Here is a 20,511-nt window from a genome sequence, read left to right on the forward strand (position 1 = left end):
ATCTGTTTCAAGCTACATATTACTTGTGATGTTCGTTTGGCATCCTAAGAATTCAAAGAGATAGATTTCGACACTATTTGTCTTTATCGACAGATTCAACTATGCTTGAATAATAACAAGTAGAGGGGTATCCAACGGAAAATCTGTTATTTTTTACATTGTTTTTATTATTCACGGTGTTTAGGATTTTCGGATTTCCAATTTTGGGAATGTGAAGCGTTTTATTAGCGATTTCCTTTGTAAATTTTATTTCAGATAATTTTTTTTGGTACAGTTCCAGTGATAAATTCTCATACAAAGGTTAGAGTGCAGTAAAGGATTTGGAATTTATTTTCTCGTACATTCATAAACAACCTAACCGAGCGGTTTTCTAATGCGATGATAGTTGGGTAATACTTTCGAAAGAAATTCAATTTGGGCACCCTGGGCCTGCAAATAAAAAGTTTAGTTTAGGTAAATGACCTATGTGGTTACATCCAGTTGGAATCAAATGTGACTACCGAAGGTTTATCTGATTGCACCCTCCTTTTAACATCAGAACCAGCACCATAAAAGAGGGAACCTTCTTGAAGAGTCTCTGCAACAAGGACTTCACACTTGGCTCCAATTACACAACCATTACTCAGAGATGTTTGCCTTCCAACAAATGCTAAAACAGAACTACTTGCATTGTGAAAGACAGTTGCTAAACTTTCTTTGTTACTACCTTTTGACTCAACTATGTTATTGTCTCCAATGAACTTCGATTCCACATGACAATCAACTTCAAATACATTGTTGTTCCCAATTACCATGGTAGTTTCAGAACTATGTGAGAGAAAATGAGGGAAAAAAACAAAACAAAAGTGATTAATTATTACCTGTTTATAATCTGAACTTGCTCTTCTATAATGTTGTTCTCTCCAATAATAATTGGACCAGATAATGCTATAATTTTGGCTCTGGGATGAATAACTGTTCGAGATCCTATGGTAATATCACCCTGTAGGTCACACTCACAACAAACTATTGCTCCATTAGCTATTTTTGCCCTGTAAATAAAAACAGAAAACATCACAATTTCGAGCAATAAAAATACAAGAGTGTAAATATATGCTTACGTGGATAAGGTTAACGAATCCATATCAAAAGAAAATGCAGGATGTCCCTTTTATACAATATTATTTGTTTGTTGGTGAGAATGAGAAGTCTTCTTTCGATGAACTACAATAAAATCATAGGACTTTCTTCGATTCTTTGGAATCGGTGATTTACTTGCGTTTGCTTGTGAATTTTTGAAACACAGTTACATACTTACAGACCGTCGCACAGGCACGGCAGCGCAGACGGCACAGTCTGTCAGAGATCGGCCCCGATTACCTGAGACTAGGGCTCGGCCCCGATCATATTCTAATCGGGGACACCGCTAAGCTTTCCCGATAAAAATGAATCGGGGAAGTTCGGTGCGGAGATTTCTTTTTTCGGTGCGGAACGGTGCTATAATCGGGGCTGCACTGATAGCACCGCTTCAGCCATAGGGGGTTAGTCTTACCAAAGACCTTCTCGTTCTGATAGGCCAACGAGAATCACGTGACTAGGGTCCCATTTTGTTCTTGTTGGCCGCAGGGCAACTGCCAATTTAGATCACTATTCATTGATAATCGGGGAAGGTAGCGATCACCGATATCACCGCACCGAGCACCGAAATTACTTCCCCGATTAAGATTATCCGCGCACCGGATCGACTAAAAAGCTCCCCGATTGGCGTGGGGCCGAGCGCTAGTCCCCTTCAAAACGGCCCCATTGAGAAGAAGCTTCCATGGTCTAGTGTTTTGCTGACGAGCAGCTTGACGCGCATACCTTCTGCTTGAATGTTTATGTCCTTCTTTTGACTGATCCTCAAACAGCCGTACGATTCTACATATTACCACGCTCCTCATTACGATTACCCCACTTTAAGGAATTGAAAAAATGATGTAATATCAAAAACTTTTTGACAAAGAAATAATGCGTTTTGGATAAACTTGCATCTGTTCAGTGCAATGATTGTTGAAGAAGAAGATTCATTAGAAGTTAGGCAAAGAAATGAGATACAAGCTCTACAAGTATGCATTCATAACACTGCACAATGCGTCCGTTCCCCATAATATATATGTATATTTTTTCCCACAGGCTATTTTTACAAGTGATTTTGTTGCAGTGAGCTTGTCTCTGAGCAGTGATGAATGGATCCCCCCAGAATTCATTTTGTTATTAAAACCACAGAAAGGACTGTCCCAAGATGAAGTACATGCAACGGTTCAGTTACGTGTCAAGTTCTTTAGTGACTATCCTCAATCTCAACCCTTGATTAAACTTGAAAATGGACAAGGCATCTCATCCAAAGACATTGAAAAGTTGCAACTTGAATTAGAGCAGCTATGCAAAGATGGCATAGGAGAAGAAGTTACCTTCAACCTAGCCCACCATGCCCAAGGATTTTTAGCAGAGAGAAACCAAAAGCCAAGATTTCAGTCATTTCATGAAGAAATGTTGGCAAGACAAAGAAACACAATAGAAAAATCTGTCTTAGAAGAAAGAACCAGACAAGTGAGAGAAGATGAACAGCAGCTCATTGCATTCTGTGAAGAAATTCAAAAGAAGCAGCCAGCTTTGTTAAGTGAACTTCGAAGAATAACTAATTTAAACTCAAATCAACTTCCGTTTCTGGAAATCAACTTTGCTTCTTCACAGACCGGTGCCAAAAATGAGATTGAGTTAAACACACAAACTCCAACTGTGGAACAAAGGCAGTGCAAACATCCAAAGCTGGAAAAAGTGTGTTTTTCGAACAGGGATGGAGGTCGAGTTTACCACTGCGGACCGTGTATGGGAACATGTCGGCCAAACAGGTATATTTGTGCCGCAGTAGAAACTAACCTTAAGGAAGCTGCAATTATTACAACTTACCAGGTACGCCGTGGCATGCAAAAGTTCCATTATTTTTTCACATATCTCATTCCGTTCCCAGATTTCATATACCAACTCGGAATCTCGCCGCAAGCAAATATCGCTGATTGAACAGGAGTTCCGATTACTGCAACGTAACATTCGACACCCATATCTGGTTCCCTTGTTAGCCTTTAAATGGGAAATGTCCGAAGATGAAGAATGTTTTTATCTCCATGTTGCCGAGCAGTTTGTTCCTGGATTATCGCTGAATTTCTTTATCAATGTGCGTTACTTCAGTTATTAATCACTCAGCGAATTGGTTTAACGTTCTTTTTCCCAATTTAAGAGAGGCTTAAGCCTAAGCATTGATATTCTGCGCCATATCACCAGCAGCGTACTTCAAGCACTTCAAGTTTTACACAAAGCGAACGTCGTACATAAAAATCTTCGTCACAGCAGCATTTATTTGGATAGCGATGGGGAAATTCGAATCGGGGATTATAGTCTTGAGTCCAGGATCAACGAAATTTTTTCCATTCAAGGTAGTTGTAACAGGTGGTCTGAATTGACAGTGAGCTTCCATTAAAGCGTTCTTTTTGAAATAGACGATCGACCGTCCCTAACGATGTATCCTACAGCTCCTGGAAGAGGAGGAAAAAGAGGAGATATTCATCGACTAGGAATTCTTCTTTGGACTCTGCATCAAGTAAAAAATTATTTCAATATTTTTTGCGTTATCCAATAATTTTCGTTTGGAAACCTATTAGGGAAACATCGTTCATCGGTGGGATCGTTTGAAACTCCCTTCGTCCATGCCGCTTTTGCTTAGAGATTTCATTGGAAAATGTATGGGGTCCGATATGGAAAAGGATCGATTGAATATAGATGACCTGTTGTCCCATGCATTTCTCAAGGCACCGGCATTTCGTGAAAACCAAGAACAAGAGGAGAGCAGAGAAGCAAATGAATTTCGGTCTGTTGCTCCGCTTGTTGCGTCTGCAATGGATCTGCCTCATGTCCCATCAAGGTTACTCAGTGAGTTTGAGACGCTGCAATTTTTGGGTTCTGGTGGTTTTGGAGATGTTCTTAAAGTCCGAAACAAGCTCGATGGAAACATTTATGCCATTAAAAGGATCTTGCTGGATGCTAAAAGTCGGCAACTCAACAAAAAAATCACACGCGAGGTCAAACTTTTATCACGGCTTAATCACGAAAATATCGTCCGTTATTACAACTCATGGCTGGAAACTGTTCATAATGATTCACCTTCGCGCCCAGAGTAATCAACTATACAAGCATTAAAACATTTTGCTATTTTACGCTACATATATTCTCATAACTATTAAAACAGACATATTGCAAATCGGGTTGACGAAAAACTTAATGGAATGAAAGCAAATGCTGCTGAATCCGACTTTTCGGATTCCTCGTCACCTACAAGAGGTCCGTGGTTTATAAAGCCCCAAGAAACCAGTTCATCCGGTGGAATTGAATTTGATACAGACGGTTCAGAAAGTTCCTCTTCGGAAGAAGAGGAATCGTCCAAGGAAGAAGACACTGTCGATGCACCTAATTCTTCGTGTCGCAGTCTTCAAAGCATGTATATTCAAATGGAATATTGTGAGAAAAGCACTTTGAGGACCGCGATCGATTCCGAGCTTTTCCGCGATAAATCACGCATCTGGAGACTATTCCGTGAAATCGTAGAAGGATTGGCATACATCCATCAACAAGGAATAATCCATCGCGATCTTAAGGTGAGTCATCCGTGGGAGGTTTTCCACACCTATTATTAAACAAGCAAATTTATTTTCCTTCGAATTCGTTTCGTCTATAGCCGGTCAATATATTTTTGGACTCGGAAGATCGTGTAAAGATAGGAGATTTTGGTTTGGCGACGTCCAGTCCTCTTACAACCTTACCTACAGTGGTAACCATTGATGTTTTGGATGGTGGCCCTCATATAGCCCTTTCCAATGACAAATCTAGTGAAATTGCTTCAAACTCAGGACAGCTCACAGGCCAAATTGGAACTGCCCTTTATGTTGCCCCTGAATTAAAAGCTAGCTGTAAGTGTAATCTAATCGATTTAATATTTGACTTAGTACGGGCACTCTAACTGGTTTTCGTACAGCAGGCAAAGCAAACTACAACGAAAAAGTCGACATTTATAGTTTGGGAATAATATTCTTTGAGATGTGTCATCCCCCACTCATGACTGGTATGGAAAGAATAAAAGTTCTGAGCTCTCTTCGCTTACCAGAAATTGTGCTACCACATTCAGAGCATTTGACCGGAAAAGAGGTGAGACTAACAATATACCAGCATTTTGAGTATATGATAATAGTTATTTTTAAAAATTGTCGCTCCCATAGGTTCAGTTGATCAATTGGTTATTGAACCACAATCCAACTGCGCGCCCTTCGTCAACAGAGCTGCTCCAATCTCCAATTTTACCTCCCCCGCAGCTAGAAGAGGCTGAACTACAAGAAATGGTCCGCCATACTCTATCGAACACACAGAGCAAATCATACAAGCATTTGGTGGCCTCGTGTTTTCAACAAAAAATGACGCTCTCAGAAGATCTAGTATACGACATGGATATGACCTCCTCAGCTGGCCTACAACAAACCGCATGGATTTTCCAGACTTTACAAGAAGTCTTTGTTAAACACTGTCAGCGAAGAGGAGCTGTTTACTTCAAGGCAAGATTTCATGCAAAAACGAATCTGATAAAATAGAACAATAAATAACGGCCGTAATATAAACTATACTGTATCATTTACAGACCCCAGTATTATCGCCTAAGGGTACCAAATCGCAACAGCATGGGTCTTCCCAAGTTCTTTTGATGAATCATGCCGGTAGCATAGTGGTATGTTATCTATACTTTCTGACGATATTTAAGCGCTGTTCATATTAACATTTCATTCAATATTGTCAGACTTTAGCAGCTGATCTTCAGACCCCTTTTGCCCGTTTTATCTCCCGCTCCAATATCACTTGGCTAAAACGTTACTGCACAGATTACGTTTATAGCGAAAGAAAACTTGTTGGCCTTCATCCCAAGTCTAGCCCGGAATTCGTTTTCGATATTGTAACTCCCACGCCCTCCTCAGCCCTTGCGGATGCAGAGGTTTTGGCCACAATTTCAGACGTGTTCTGTGATCAACGTTTGAAGATTGAGAGAAAAATAACGCTTCAGCTGGGCCATCATTTGCTTCTAAAAGCCGTTTTGATTCATTGTGGGATCCCCGAAGACAAGCGTCCTGAACTCTGCCAGATTCTTAAAAGCCGCTCAAAATCCGAAGGACAAGTTCAAAACAAAATAGCCAAATTAGCTATATCACGCCAATCGGTCGACATGCTTTTAAATTTGTTAGAATTGGAAGGAAGTATACCCAAGGTTACGGCGGCGCTAACAAATTTAAGTAGTCGGAAGGGAGAGGCAGCATGTTTAGCGAAACAAGCGCTACACGAGCTTGATGCCATCGTCACCCACGCCGAGTGTATGGGATTACGAAACTCCTTTAGCATTCGTATCGACACTGCACTCCAAAATTATAATACTTATTCCGGTATGGTCTTTCGCTTTGTTTGCCAAACAAACCAGAAAAGGTAAGAATCGTTTTTTTTTTTTTTTTTAATTTTATTTTTTTTATTTATTTTTTATTTTTTATATTATTATTATATAATAATCCGTAAATATTGGATTAATTTTCCAGAAACAAGATTGACGATGTTTTAGCAACCGGTGGTCGTTATGATGCTCTGGTAAAGTCTTTTCAGAATCCACTTATCGTTCGACGTAAAGCAGATGGCGAGCCTGTGAGTCAACCATCGGTTGTTGGGGGTCTGATTCATATGGACAAAGTTGCGACGATCCTGAGGGAATCTGAGGTGCTTGAAGAGCGCACACTCGTGTATGCGGCCATCTATACGGTGGGATATCTTCCTGACACCAAAGAACAGGCGTCATTAGTAAAGGATTTGTGGAACAACGGTGTTCGCGCGACCGTATTAGACCATTGTCAAGTATTTCATTTTGTTTAAAAGCGTGGTATATGGTAGGTTTATAAAAAACTATGTCTTACAGAGCTTGGACGAAGCTCAAATTTGGTGCAGAGAAAAAAAGGTTCCTCATGTAGTAATTCTGAAGGATTCCGAAGCTGGATCAGCTAGGTTGAAAACGTGGGAAAAAGATCGGTAAGTTGAATTTTACAGACCGCATGCCAAAGAAGCTCAGAGGTTAATTTTTTACCTATAGATATACGGAAAGGAAAATGACATTAGGTGAATTAATTGACGTGTTAAAGAACAGTGCCGAATCGGCCAGCGATACAACCGATATCTCAGCTACACATACGCGCCAAGATTCCGCCAACAGAAGTAATAGCTTGAGTGAAACTTGCGGCAGTCAAACAGCGATCAGCTCGCTTGGTATAGCGGGTAATCCGGTTGTTAACTTTCACATCGTAATCGAGGAAAAGCTTCCGGTTCACGCGAGGAAACGATACGAAAAACAGGTAAACAGCTTTTTTCGATTCAGATTTTATAGAAAATTACTTATGATTATTTTTAGATCCTTAAACATATTCAAACAACCCTTCAAAACTTCCATTCACGGGTGCAAGTGGACATCGTTGCAATTGAAGCAACAGTCTCCGTCATCCAGTCGTTATTGATTGCTCTCTTTGTCGATCCTACGGATGCCAAGGCAGTAGAACAAGCAATCGGAGCTGTGGTTGATAAGTAAACATCCGTAATAATCCTATCTAAAAATCTATTTTTAAAAACAAACATTTTAGGCACCGGAGGCAACGCAAATACTTGCAGAGGATATATGAGCAACTGCTTCAACTCAAATTTGAAAAACATGTTACAGTTCTAATGATATATGGGCTACATGACAATTCTAGTAGAATTTGTATGTAGTTTGTGTGTATAAAGTTAAAGTAGAAAGTGTTATCTTTAATTGCTTTTGGAAGCACAATCATCGTGTTATTTTGTTGCTATGGTCAAGATCACGTTCGTGTTTCAAAAATGTTTTATGAAATTGCAAATAAAACCATTGTGTCTTTTATTGCTCTTTCGAGCAGGCCTCATCACGACGGCGTTGGTTTGCGCTAGCGTTACTGATCTTTAATCTACTTTAATCGATAGCAACATTCAACCGATTGCTTTACAGTGTAGCTTACGTTGTTACGTAGCTTAGCCTACTTTAAAGCCTCTCTCTTCGTTGTTACTTTAGAGAACTCCCAATAGATTGCAGTGCACTCTTGTTATGCAATAATAAACTTGTTTAGAAAAAGAAAAGATTTAGCTTTTAAGGAATTGTAGACAAAAGTCAAGCAGGTCAGCACCCATCTTTAATTAATGTAACTAATTGTAAACAAGAGGGAGAGAAAATTTATATCAGTGCCGAATTTTGTCCCCGTAAGCAACCATAGTTCCATTAATCAGAAGCATAAGATGTTTCTTCAGATAAATATCTGCTGATTTTACAACTACCATTGCCAAATTGTAGTGATTGCACTTGGTCATCAAGCCAAAGGAATGGGGGTTAGCAAGAAATCATCATTAGAGTGAGTATACAGCCTTTACCTGATAGGATGTATATGCTGACAAAGTGTAATTCTATATCCTGTTGTTAAATTTATAGTCCACTACTACAAACACATTATGAAATTTTGGGACTCCAACGAAATTGTTCTCCAAAGCAAATAAGGGATGCTTTTGTTGCAATATCAAAAAAGGTAAAAAGTGCTTATAATGATGATCTATATAAATATGTTTACTATAGTTGTTAACATATATTCACACATTTGTAGGTTCATCCAGATGTAAACAAAGATGACCCAGATTGTCACAAGTCTTTTCTCAAATTAAATGAAGCTTATTCTGTACTTTCAAAGCCTTACAAAAGACAATTGTATGATGCTAGTCTTGTGAGTAGGACATATGGGACAATGCAGAACCAATTCCAGTTCATGGGTAGAAACTAATGCTCCATTTGGAAAAGTCAAGTATATTGTGGCAACTTACATTATACATTTTTCTTTATCATGAATTTTTATAGTGTTCTTGTGCCATAGTGAATGGAGAGATGAAACTCTCTGGGAATCAAGGGACAAATCCAAGGACAAATATTACAGTGACAAACCTTATTATGGGATAAAAGGTGTACAAAGAATATCTAACAAGTACATTGCTGCTGGATGTGTAGTGTTTATGCTAGCTGGAGCAGCTTTTCATTTTGTTGTTGTTAAGTAAGTATATTTTACAAATATTGCATTTACTTGACTTGAATCTTATTTTCATTATGTATTGACTTGAATCTTATTTTCATTATGTAAAGGCAATCTTCAGCCAAAGCCTTGGAGGTGCTCAATCAGGTTGATCAAGAAAGCACTAATTGGTATTTAGAAACCAGAAGAAAAGCTCGTGCAAGTTCCACAAGTGAACAAATCGAACGGCTATCTAAGGAATGGGAAGCGAACGACAAATTGAAAAAGTAACAAACAGCGTTGTCTCTTGTATGTACATAGATTTTAATCTAAAAAAGATATACAAGGACACTATAGAATCCAACTTCTGGTTAAAAATTGGTGCTAACTATTGATTCTCTCCATTTGGATACTAGATATATGCGAGTTTCGAACATTTCCTGTCGTGTTTTTAACTGCCATGTCGATAAGCTGTTCGTGTTGTAGAAAACGAACCTCATTTTCCGGATGCGCAGCCAGGAAGGGTATCGTTGCCGTACTTAAGACGTTCAGGGTCACTATTGACGTTTTCCGCAATCCGCTTGTAGTGCGTTTACAGGTGATGGTGGCGTCAAGCATTATTACCATATGCTTTTAGCCCTTGAAGGTGATAATGCGCAGTCCACGGCAAAATTTCGCCGTGAACATAACTCGCGCCTTCAGTCGCAGAAGACGCCAACTCCACAGAGATCCATTCTTGCTGCTCATAGGTCTTGCCATTCTGATTCCAAATTCGGGTTATCTACAAGGCCATTTATGTTTCGCCTGAAAAAGTAAGTAATTTTAAATGTTCTCACTGTTATCTGTACCAAATGTGCACTGGCAAGACCGTGTGATTTGACTTGTTGCTGGGATACTATGGTTGTCGTATTCACGAAACGCTAGAAAATTTAGTAATAATCAAACGAGCGCAGAAGTGGTAAAATTGTAGGCTTGATTCCCATTTTTCACGCTATTGTCGTCCAAGAAAAGTAAATGCATTTCCGTAGACAGTAAAATCGTTTTCAAAAAATAGCCTTGTAATAGATCAAATGGTGTTCAGTCCGGCTGATTTCTTAGCAATATTTTTTAGCGTTTTGCAAACAAATAATAATTATCATTTGGGTTCCAGTAGGTTGTGGTAATTCTTCAGTGAAGCAACAAGTTTTCGCAATAGAGAAATTTTTAACAAAATTTGCAAGGTCGGGCGGTTTTTTCGTAAAAAGTAAGCAGAAATGGTTATTGATAGACAAAAAAGGAAACTTGTGGATAGTGCAAACAATTCAAACCACAGCAGTGTTTGATAAATATTCAGTGCTATGCGTTTAAAAAGAGGAGTAGCCTAAGGCTTTCATCGCTTGCAAACAAAAATCGTCATTAAAGAAACCCAGTCAAAAGCGTATCAGCGCCGCTACTGATTTTCTGGCAATCAATCGCCTGAACGTGTTCGACTCAGTACCATCACATTTTAATCCCCACTTGTTTCTTTACCGTGGGCCAAAAAGTGTCGACTTTTGTTTTTTCTATAGATTCTGAGTCTTTTTGTTAATTAGTATGAATGGGAAGGAGTGGTTTGCTCTTTTATTTTTTTTTATAGCCTATTTGTTATTTGGTGGTGTTGTCTTCATGCTGATCGAATCTCCCGATGAAGAAGTTCGTTTGCAGGAATTGAATAGCCTTAAAAATATGATACAAGGTCGGTATCTCTTCCAATTTTCTTGTAACTGGGTAAAAAGCCGATAATCACTTAAACTACATTGGCGTCGTTCGATTTCAATCTGTAGATAAGTTAATTGCGTGCGAAGGAAATGTGATAAATCCAGTTGATCTCGCCGGGCGTGCAGAGATGTGGGCGCATATTGCCGAACAAATTAATCAACCAGGTCTAATCCACAATGGCTCAATACCATCCAAGAAGTGGACACTTTACAACAGTTTCTTCGTGGCCGTCACCGTTGCATCAACCATTGGTAGCAGATGCGCCATTTCTATATCTACAGCCAAAATTCTCTCCGACAATATAATTAAGAACTCACACAGCAACCTGTCTATAGATAAGATGTTAACTATAGCCGTATTCAAACGTCAAACGTCAATGTCAGTCACGAGTTCTAGACGAAGTTTTCCCCCTTTTACATAGTTTTGCGTGCCTCGAATCAGTTCTTCAAAGTTTATCGAGCAGTCTCTGTGGCATTTCACTGAGCTAGGGCTCGTCCGCATCTTTTGACGCCAATACCTTGTTACTGAGTTTTATCTTCAGTTGGTATGCAAACTAAACGTCGTTTTGACAGCCATATCGCGTCTCTATTTAAATTTTTAACGTTTAGAATTTCTAAACAATTAAAATATTCAAGTAGTGCGCCGTGATATTCGAAATAGTTCACAATTATAAAAATAAAATTATTCGGAAAAAGAAAAAAACATGTAGACTAGCAAATGAGAAGCTATTAAGTCAATAGTTGATACAAATTAAGTAAAAACAAAATGGAGGAAAGTAGAGCAATACAGACCAATATCATCATCATACTACCATGTTCGATCTTTTACCAGTGCCAGTAGTTTATACACAGTCCAGTACAAATGAAGAATATTCTGTTTGTCTTTTTTAGGGTATGGCCATTTGGCACCATCAACGCCTACCGGTAGGGTGTTTTGCATCTTCTTTGCTCTCGTAGGCATCCCTCTCAACGGAATATTGTTTGCTACACTAGGAAACTATTTTGGTTCCAAGGTAAGGAAAAAGCTAAGTTGATGTTGTAGAGCAATAGTCATTTTATATATATACATGTTATATATATTAAAAGAAGAAAAAATGTGGAAGAAACTGAAATTCTGTTCTAAATTTCATGATCAATTTCAAGCGTGTGAAGCGGCCAAATAAGAGAAAGCGGGGATGCTTTGCCACTTTTGTTGTCGTCACAGCGGAAATTCTGTTATATTCCATACCCGGCCTTATTGTTTTTCTGGTGATTCCGGCTGGACTTTTTACAATTGTTGAAGGATGGGATTACGTCGATTCATTTTACTATGCGTTTGTTAGCTTAACCACGATTGGATTCGGTGACCTTGTCGCAGGTGGGAAATTTACAATCTTACGTAACAAAGCATAGTACAATGTTCTTTGTGTACCCAAACAGGGCAACATGATATTGGCCAGTGGACATGGGTCTACCGTTCTTTCATTATTATTTGGATACTGTTTGGACTTGGGTATCTTATTATGGTGAGTAAGATTAAATTCGCTACAAACGTAATTTGTGCAGTCATTTTTGCGCTTTATCTATAGGTCATCAACATCATCACCAAAGGTTTACGTTCGAATCCTGTTGTAGCGCCTGTTATAGCACTTGAAAAAAGGATGGCAGCTCGCATCCGTGCCACTCGGCATCTACTAGCCAAAGACGGCGTCGCCTTACGCCAGCTCGTCCATGACATCAGAGCGATGAAAATTAAGGTTTAAAGAGTAACGGAAACATGGAAAGATATTTGTAGTATAAACTGAAACAATTTTGTAAAAGTGTAGCCAGTTTCTAGGCCGGCGAGGATGGAATTGCTCCGTACCTTTAGCCAACCATCTTTACGTTACGATGAGACTCACACTGAGAAAGATCCGGAAAAACTTAACGAAGCTACAGGAAGGGACAATTTTAATAATACCATGATTCATTACGTTGATCGAGGGATTGCATGCAATAATGGCTCTTTCCGCAAACCTATGGTACTTGAGATAACACGGTAATTGAAACAATTTATATATACTTGTATTCTAGGAAAGAATGGAATCGAACGAGGACCCCCTGCAATTGCTGACTCGCTTAGCCACTGTTTTGTGTGACGTCAATCAAGAAGATGATCTATCTATTCCTGAAACGTCAATATCTGAAGTCGAACATTCTCAAGAGAATAGAGACATTCGCAAGGAATCCGCATTTGATCGTATTCGACGATCGTTGCGGCTTTCTAGGAATCGTAGTGGCGAAGAGCCGCCTTGTTCGCCATTTTCTTCAAAAGTACAAGGAGGGTTTCAAACGGGAAATGTGAACCGTATTTTTACAGATAGACGCGTCCGACATGTAAGCGAAAGTCACAGTCAAACTATTGCGGATTGCAGTGGCTCTATGAAAAGCCATCGGCAATTGATACTTGAACAAGAAACAAAACCGTCGAGTGAATTTAAGCGTAGTCGCAGCGAAAAATTTGCGCCTAACAAAAACGCATCTGTTTCGTCATTAGGCATCACTCCGTCTTCGGATTGGTTACATCAGCTAAAAAAGGATCTGCCAGCTGGAGCAATCCGCAACACCGATAACACCGCCAGAACGGAATCTTCAACGGCTGCTGCTGTTAAACTTTGCGATATGCTAGACCGTGTTCAAATCTCAAGACAGAGCAATAGAGCCTCACCAAAAAATTGATTGGCAATACCAACATAATGCATTTAGACGGGAAAAAACGATGGTTGATAAGATGAATATGACGTGTAAATAATGTTGATACGTCAAGCAAAATGTCAATACGCCGTGATGGATTGTTACATAAAGTGTGATAACCGCGTTTGACTGTAGCGACTAATTCTACCAAAATGTAATAACAGCAGATCTAGTATGGTATGGTTCTTGCCATGATTTAGTTATATTTTGTCGACCTCTTGATGATAACAAGTCTAAAACCTCTCGTTTGACGTCAAGAACTAAATGATAAATAAAGCCTTGACTTTCAGATAACAATGAAAATCTGTGTTCACCTTGCAGCTAAATCAACAATACAATGTTCCCGGTTTCGTGTGGTTTCTTGCGTATGAGTAATCGCGTGATATGTGATTTGTTTTTCAATTTAGTAGAAAGGCGCAAATTAAAAGGAATCCAGACAACATAACATTTATTGCCCGTACACTTTTGACTTCATAGTGGTATGTGTCGCCTGCACAGAGGACGAGTATGAAATCAAAAGCAGTTCAATTTGATGATTCCATTGAACCAATCAAAATAGAACGTTCAATCTCGATCTACACAGCCCAAACTGCCAATTGCTTGTTGAGAAAACGCACTGAAAACAGACTGTTCTTTAGCTCAACTTTGTGTTGATTTACTAATTTCAATTGAAATTAATTTTAATTTTTTGAAGGCGGAAAAAGAACTGAAGTTGGGAAATACCGTTATAGCAGAGTCTGTCTTAGACGGTCTAAGAGTACCATAACATAACTATGGTAAAATCGAAGCGCAGTTCTCCTAAATATAATCATTGCAAGAGTCAAGTTAAAAGTATCAGTTTTAAAGTCTAGCTATAATTTTGACTCGTGAATCCATGAGTGTGGTGCTGATAAATGATAATTCATACCTGTAAAAACAGGAACAAGTTCTGATCATCACTCATCAGTAGGTAATTTTGATTTTCGGTGCGGATCTGACAGATCGCAGATCGTCCATTTTCTTACCCATGGGTAAACAGATCCAAACCGGTTCCAAACAAAAATAGGACCCAGATCCTAGAACCAGTTCCTGGACCCGGTTCTACGACCCGGTTCTAAGAAAAGTTCCCAAACCCGGTTCTAAATACCGGTTACACTGGTTTTTTACTCACTTACCCGGACATTTTACCCGCCATCTTAAAAAATGGCGGCAGATCTAACCGATCGCACCGAAGAACCGCACCGGAACTGATCTGTTTCTGGAGAACCCGAACCGATCTCAACAGATAGATCATTTTTTGGCTAGATCAGATCAGTTTACCCGATCTCGGCCAATCGGGGCCGAGCCCTACTCATCAGGAACAGGAAATGGGATTTGGGTAAAAGAAAGATTCTCTTCAGAGAAGGGTTCTGGATCTACCGTCCGTAGTTGATAAGGGAGGGAGCTATTAAAACGACGCCTGGCGGCAGCTTGGTACAACTGAAGACACTTGTACCGAGATTCGGGGAAACAGTTAGGGGATTTTTTTAAAAAACCATTCATGATAATTTGACTAACAGCACATATTTGACGTTACGTACTACAAAAAGTGACAGTTTTCTACTGAAAAATGACAACTAATATGTATCGAGTGGGGGGTAAGTGTCCTTATCTTATTAAAATTGCAAACGACATACGCCGGGTAATCTGTCAAAAACTTAGTGCGCTTAACAACAATAGACCAGTTGACAGAAATATTTATTAAATCTTGTTAATTTAATTTCAGACTATGTCTACTTTGAAACTGCACCCTCTATGCCTTATCAAATTCGAAGAATCGAAGAGTTAAACAAGGTAGTATCAGATCTTTTTGAGCTATTGGATGGCCAATAACAAACATTTATGTTGCACAGACATCAAGTGGTAATGTGGAAGCTAAAGTTATGTGCTATTTTCGAAGAAGGGACATACCTGCCACCCTGCTTTCCCTTGCTGATAAACATCAAGGTAAGCTTCATGACATACAGTTTGTTTAAAATTGTCACAGAAATTATATCTTTTCATTTCTTTCATTTTAACTTCATTTTTTCAGAATTTGTTGATGGTGTAGTTGGTGAGACTAATGGGAATAATATGGTGAAACCTGATGCCAGCGGTTCTCCTGCAAAGGCTGCCACATCACCTACATCAAGTCTTGACCCTGCTACCAATGAAGTTGAACCAGTAAAAGTGGAATCTGAAACAGATGCAAAAGTTCCAAGCAAAAAGGAAGAAGAAACATGTGCTTCTGTAACTGAAACCAAACCAGAGATCACAGAAAAGACTGAAGAGAAAGAGCCAATAGATGAGTTAAATTCAAAACAGAAAAATCAGTTGAATCAAAGGGAACTGTTTCTATCCAAACAAGTTGAAATTCTTCCAGCCACAAACATTCGTGGAAAGTGTACTGTCACACTGCTCAATGAAACTGAATCATTTTCATCTTACATTGATAAAGAGGTATTTTCCTTTCATTTTATAGATAACCCTCAAAATTCGTTCTTAATTTGTGGATATTTCAGGATGCCTTTTTTTATACGTTGGTATATGACCCAGTGCAACGAACGCTCCTAGCCGACCGTGGTGAAATTCGTGTTGGCTCGCGCTATCAGGCAGAACCCACAGCCCTCCTGAAAGAAGGTAAATTATTTAGCTTTAGATGAATGTTTTCACAACCTAAATTGTGTTAAACATTCGTATCAATTCAGGTCACACCGATGGACGCAATATGGAAGAGTTAGAAGTCTTAACGTGGACTCCTGAACATGGATTGTCAGATCGTGAAATAGACCAGTTTTTGGTGGTTGCCAGATCAGTGGGCACGTTTGCCCGGGCATTAGATTGCTCTTCGTCAGTAAAACAACCCAGTTTGCATATGAGTGCAGCTGCTGCCTCAAGAGATATAACTTTGGTACATTGAAAGATCACTGCATTGAAAATTCCGATGTACAGTAGTTATTTCGTTATAGTTCCACGCTATGGATGCTCTTCATCAATCAGGTTATGATCTGGGCAAGGCGATGTGTGCTCTCGTGCCTCAAACAGGCCCCATTTTATGTCGTGACCAAATGGAAGAATGGTCAGCCTCGGAAGCAAATCTTTTTGAAGAAGCAATGGGTAATAATGACGAAGCTCGAATTTAGTAACCAAGCTTATTAGTAACTGATGTTTTCTTTTTCTTTTTAATGTTTTTTTTTTTTTCAAACTAATGTTCCAGAGAAATATGGGAAAGATTTCAATGATGTTCGCCAAGACTTTTTGTCTTGGAAAGTCCCATCTAGTTTAATTGAATACTACTATCTATGGAAGACCACCGATCGCTACGTTCAACAAAAGAGGGTGAAGGCTGTGGAAGCTGAATCGAAACTGAAGCAAGTCTATATACCTACATAGTAAGTCATGAAACTATTTATATGATTTTACTGTGATTGTACGAACCATTTTGTTTTTCAGCAACAAGCCACATCCTGCTGCCATAGGCCCACCCCTTCCACAATCGTCAAAAAATGGAGCTCATCAGATCGAAATTGGTCTGGGACCTGGCAAGTTTTGTGAATGCTGCTCAGGTAATTCTTCAAAAGAATCCTTTCGTCTCTGGTGCCCTTACCTAAATTCTGTGAAAATAAATCTTTCAGTGGCAACATCGGTACAGTGGTACGCTTGGAGTCCGGCTAATACTGCCTCTCCCGCCGTCCCACCACAAAGCAGGTTATGCCAAGCATGTTGGTCTTACTGGAAAAAATATGGAGAGCTCACCGTTTCTAGCAAAGTTGCTTTGCTTGCTTCGTCCGACGAAGAGTCCAAAAACTTGAGTGGCGGTCCAGAAGCCTTAACTTCGCGCCCTCACCGCTGTTCTAATCAGGGATGCGGGAAGGTAATTAGTGTTTTGTTTATTAGGAAAACGGATTTGCTCACTTTGTCTGCTGATTGTTCTTTGGCTATAACCCGAGATTTTATAATCTAATTTTAACATTTGGGTTTTCCCCACAATTTGCAAATTCTTTCCAATCCTCCTTGTCCTGAAAGACTCGAACTGCTTTTTATTTGGGTAATTTTATTTTATGCCTTAAAATGTTTGTTTATGATCTAATTTTCGCCTTGATTTCCTGGACAGCGGTAACACCCATAACTCGGCTAGCCCGAAGATTTTCTGCTCACTTATTGCGACCCCGCCATGCTGCACGGTTTCCTTTCCTTCCCATCAGCGCTGCAGCTATTCGGCAGGATTGTAAGTTTGTTCAAGAGCAGAAAAAAAAAAACTTCCAAATTAAATTACCTTTTTCTTTTTCAACAGTCCAAATGCGTATGGCTCGAAAGACATCGGCAGAAGTGCAATCGTGGATGTTGCGTGCGCAAAAGCCACTAGCTCCAATTCGTCCTCCGAAACGTATACGCGTCGCAGATCTAACCTTTCGGCTTGCCCGTGGTCAGATCCAGCCCACAACGGCTGCTTGGCTCATTCTACCAGATCGCTCCTTGCCCAAGACAAAGCTGAATCGCGAAGCTTTTCCAAAACCCCCCAAAGCTTCTGGTAAACTAGTGACATAACATAAAATTAGATATAAACTCTCAGTGTTAAAAATGAATTTTGTTTACATACAGATGGTAGCCTCATTTACGATAAAATAGTTTTACCACAGCGAGAAACAGACCGGTTGAAAAGACGTCCAGATGATTCTCCTTTGGAAGGTAAGCTTTCTGTTAACAAAAATCGTTACAAGGAACATCTGGTTCACTGACATGTTTTCTTAATTTTTGCGCGTAAGGTCCTCCCTTCAAACGCTCTGCCCGTGAGAGTCCGAGTAATGTAGTGTCCCCGTTATCTGTTTTGGCTCCGTTATCCGGTCTAGCCATGGGAATAAGCGGAAGTCCAACACCAGTGGCCGCTTCTCCTTTCCTACCCAACTTGTCGAGCATTGCGTCTCTGCCGATATCTTCATTACGGCCGAATATTCCTTCAGAGCTCTACGTGTCTGCCTTGGCAAATTCTAGTGGGCTAGTTCCCCTATTGCCTGGATCAAAGGGTTCTCCTTCACCATCGTCCGCTATATCTCCAACAGTAAAGCCAAGTTTGCTTCCGTCCGTTCCGCAGTCGCTCACCGCTCCTAATTTACTTGCGGGACGAGGCGCGCGCAGCCATGGATCTCGTGGTGGCCTTCATGGGCATTCAGGTGGACGAATCAAACAGTTACCAACGTGGATGGATGCACCCGACGACCTCTTTTTCCATTCAACTCAAATTACCAAGTGAGTGAGACATTGCCCCATAGTAAGTCGGATTGATGATGCACTCCCGCCATCTAAGTATTCTTGTCGTCCTGCACCTGTCGCCCAACGTTTTTATCGTTTATTAACAACAGGTTATTAAATTTACCTATTGTTTGGCTGATTTCAGGAAACTGAGACGCCAGTTGGCAACCCAAGAGCTCCGGCGTGCTGCACGTAAACCGTGGCGACCATTGACCCCTCGCAAAGCCTGAAAAGCTCCTTGGCTTTTACTGCAATGCATCTCCTTATCATCTCCTTATCATCCTATATTTACCTGCCCGTTTTCTGTTATTGTAATCTCTTTCTCCTTCCCCGATGATTCAGTTAAGGGGTCGGTCTCTTATGAAAACAGGCGCCGCGATATACTCGACACAAAACTTCTTTTTAACAAATTGCTTCATTACATGTAGCATCATCATAACATTCATGTCCTTTTTTTTTTTGGCTGCAATTTTTTCACCATTTAGATGAAAATGGGAAATCCATACCTTGGGATACGTACAGTTATATTCAATGCTATTGAATCGTTTATCTCGGAAACCTTTTTCGGTATAAGAATGATGGGTGTGTCCCTCTTAAAGATAAGACGATGACCATGACTATGCTGGAAGCTGGGACCCTTTATCAGCTTACAAGGTCGACCAAACAATCGTGGCCCTACTGTTAGGAGGTTTACGATCGTCTCTTTATTGGCGGAGTACATATTGTCCTGGCAAAAGGCTGTGTTCTCTTTCGTTCGATGTCAGCTATTCTTGAAGAATTCTTATACAGCGGCAATGAATTTTTCCGTTAAAATGGCCAGGAAAGGGTTGGGCCGCTTGTGGCATTTGTTTCAGTAGGCCCGGGAGCAATGACCTGACGACACTAGAGTGCGTAATGCGATAAGATTTCGGCGTCACGCATGGGTTAGGCATGACGGGATAAAGATAAACGTAGATAGATCAATGTCCGACTTTCGTTTTTATTGAAACAGCTTCTCATCATTTGTATGGAGGATCTGGTTATCGTTTTTTGTTCACGGGTCGTGGGCTGTTGGTTTCAATCACAAACTCATTGAAATAGATATTATATCGTCGGCTGTCACGCGTGCCTCTGTCGGATGCACGCCGCTTTTCGAGCGAGCCAACTAGAAATGTGGAATGAGATTTCTTCTACTTAACGCGGTGCGTGTTCAAATGCTTTCACGATGAATATACCGGATTTTCAAAGTGTCATTTCATTAAGCCGACAACACCTCGTTTGACGCCTTAGAATCTGACCCAGTGGGTATTGAAGGGATCTTGTTTGGATACGTTGATTGATGCGCTCTTTTACTTTCTAGAAATAGTAAGCCAGCTCATACAATCATCCACATACACGCATGCGCACACTTAAGTCAACGAAGAAAGAAAAACCTCGTCACACTTGGGGGTGGCATATGACGAGATTTAAAAAACGAAATAAGAAAGAGAAAGCGAGCAGTAACATATCTTGATGGGTGGTCCGGTCAAATGAAATATCTGCCACTAGATGTCCAGAAGGACTACCTGGTGGAATCAATGTTGGTGGCCAGCGTGAAGAAGCAAGCGGGAGGGATGTTCCCGGGTCATTCCCGTCTTTTGTAACTTCTGTTGGGAGTTAATAGCTATCGAGAAGGAAAGCCCGTGAGGGCTAACGTAGTC

The 20,511-nt window shown here is 40.1% G+C and overlaps 5 protein-coding genes and 1 long non-coding RNA gene across 10 annotated transcripts; 4 read left to right on the forward strand and 2 right to left on the reverse strand.

The window, feature by feature from the left end:
- Positions 1–231: 231 nt before the first annotated feature.
- LOC116933701 (dynactin subunit 6) lies at positions 232–1,336 on the reverse strand. The gene is made up of 5 exons (XM_032941433.2): positions 1,101–1,336; positions 861–1,031; positions 707–807; positions 501–649; positions 232–429 (listed from the first exon to the last, which is right to left on the reverse strand). The coding sequence occupies exons 1-5, from the start codon at positions 1,121–1,123 to the stop codon at positions 355–357; spliced, it is 519 nt and encodes a 172-aa protein (XP_032797324.2). The 5' UTR covers positions 1,124–1,336; the 3' UTR covers positions 232–354.
- Positions 1,337–1,818: 482 nt separating this feature from the next.
- On the forward strand, positions 1,819–7,993 carry LOC116933529 (eIF-2-alpha kinase GCN2). 2 transcript variants are annotated; one of them, XM_045172716.1, is made up of 17 exons: positions 1,819–2,084; positions 2,152–2,931; positions 2,990–3,193; positions 3,257–3,452; positions 3,516–3,616; positions 3,678–4,189; positions 4,262–4,667; positions 4,748–4,979; positions 5,045–5,214; positions 5,286–5,615; positions 5,699–5,785; positions 5,855–6,528; positions 6,636–6,945; positions 7,007–7,116; positions 7,178–7,436; positions 7,493–7,662; positions 7,719–7,993. In XM_045172716.1, exons 1-17 carry the CDS (start codon positions 2,022–2,024, stop codon positions 7,843–7,845), a joined length of 4,731 nt encoding a protein of 1,576 aa, XP_045028651.1. In that variant the 5' UTR covers positions 1,819–2,021; the 3' UTR covers positions 7,846–7,993. The 2 variants fall into 2 exon arrangements, with proteins under 2 accessions (XP_045028651.1, XP_045028656.1); XM_045172721.1 differs by having other exon boundaries at positions 5,048–5,214.
- Positions 7,994–8,572: 579 nt separating this feature from the next.
- LOC116933677 lies at positions 8,573–9,869 on the forward strand. Of its 2 annotated transcripts, XM_032941409.2 has the most exons (6): positions 8,573–8,666; positions 8,742–8,936; positions 9,006–9,179; positions 9,269–9,424; positions 9,554–9,661; positions 9,725–9,869. In XM_032941409.2, the coding sequence occupies exons 2-5, from the start codon at positions 8,872–8,874 to the stop codon at positions 9,621–9,623; spliced, it is 465 nt and encodes a 154-aa protein (XP_032797300.2). In that variant the 5' UTR covers positions 8,573–8,666; positions 8,742–8,871; the 3' UTR covers positions 9,624–9,661; positions 9,725–9,869. The 2 variants fall into 2 exon arrangements, with proteins under 2 accessions (XP_032797300.2, XP_032797306.2); XM_032941415.2 differs by lacking the exons at positions 9,554–9,661; positions 9,725–9,869 and having other exon boundaries at positions 9,269–9,501.
- Positions 9,816–13,935, forward strand: LOC116933600 (open rectifier potassium channel protein 1). Of its 3 annotated transcripts, XM_032941345.2 has the most exons (9): positions 9,816–9,949; positions 10,753–10,851; positions 10,940–11,125; positions 11,765–11,886; positions 12,017–12,230; positions 12,293–12,378; positions 12,442–12,609; positions 12,679–12,873; positions 12,926–13,935. In XM_032941345.2, exons 2-9 carry the CDS (start codon positions 10,782–10,784, stop codon positions 13,568–13,570), a joined length of 1,686 nt encoding a protein of 561 aa, XP_032797236.2. In that variant the 5' UTR covers positions 9,816–9,949; positions 10,753–10,781; the 3' UTR covers positions 13,571–13,935. The 3 variants fall into 3 exon arrangements, with proteins under 3 accessions (XP_032797236.2, XP_032797231.2, XP_032797240.2); XM_032941340.2 differs by lacking the exon at positions 9,816–9,949 and having other exon boundaries at positions 10,027–10,851; XM_032941349.2 differs by lacking the exons at positions 9,816–9,949; positions 10,940–11,125 and having other exon boundaries at positions 10,027–10,851.
- An 81-nt stretch (positions 13,936–14,016) lies between these two features.
- On the reverse strand, positions 14,017–14,602 carry LOC116933711. Its single transcript, XR_004400257.2, has 3 exons — positions 14,493–14,602; positions 14,309–14,383; positions 14,017–14,201 (listed from the first exon to the last, which is right to left on the reverse strand). It is a non-coding gene; the product is annotated as an uncharacterized LOC116933711 (long non-coding RNA).
- A 396-nt stretch (positions 14,603–14,998) lies between these two features.
- LOC116933578 (metastasis-associated protein MTA3) lies at positions 14,999–19,271 on the forward strand. Its single transcript, XM_032941323.2, has 16 exons — positions 14,999–15,201; positions 15,330–15,397; positions 15,457–15,550; positions 15,636–16,042; positions 16,105–16,222; positions 16,291–16,493; positions 16,552–16,699; positions 16,800–16,974; positions 17,036–17,148; positions 17,218–17,456; positions 17,609–17,630; positions 17,697–17,810; positions 17,877–18,113; positions 18,185–18,271; positions 18,349–18,829; positions 18,978–19,271. The coding sequence occupies exons 1-16, from the start codon at positions 15,174–15,176 to the stop codon at positions 19,060–19,062; spliced, it is 2,619 nt and encodes an 872-aa protein (XP_032797214.2). The 5' UTR covers positions 14,999–15,173; the 3' UTR covers positions 19,063–19,271.
- Positions 19,272–20,511: the final 1,240 nt, after the last annotated feature.

The sequence above is a fragment of the Daphnia magna genome, linkage group LG1, assembly GCF_020631705.1.
Source record: "Daphnia magna isolate NIES linkage group LG1, ASM2063170v1.1, whole genome shotgun sequence".
Lineage (NCBI taxonomy): Eukaryota > Metazoa > Arthropoda > Branchiopoda > Diplostraca > Daphniidae > Daphnia > Daphnia magna.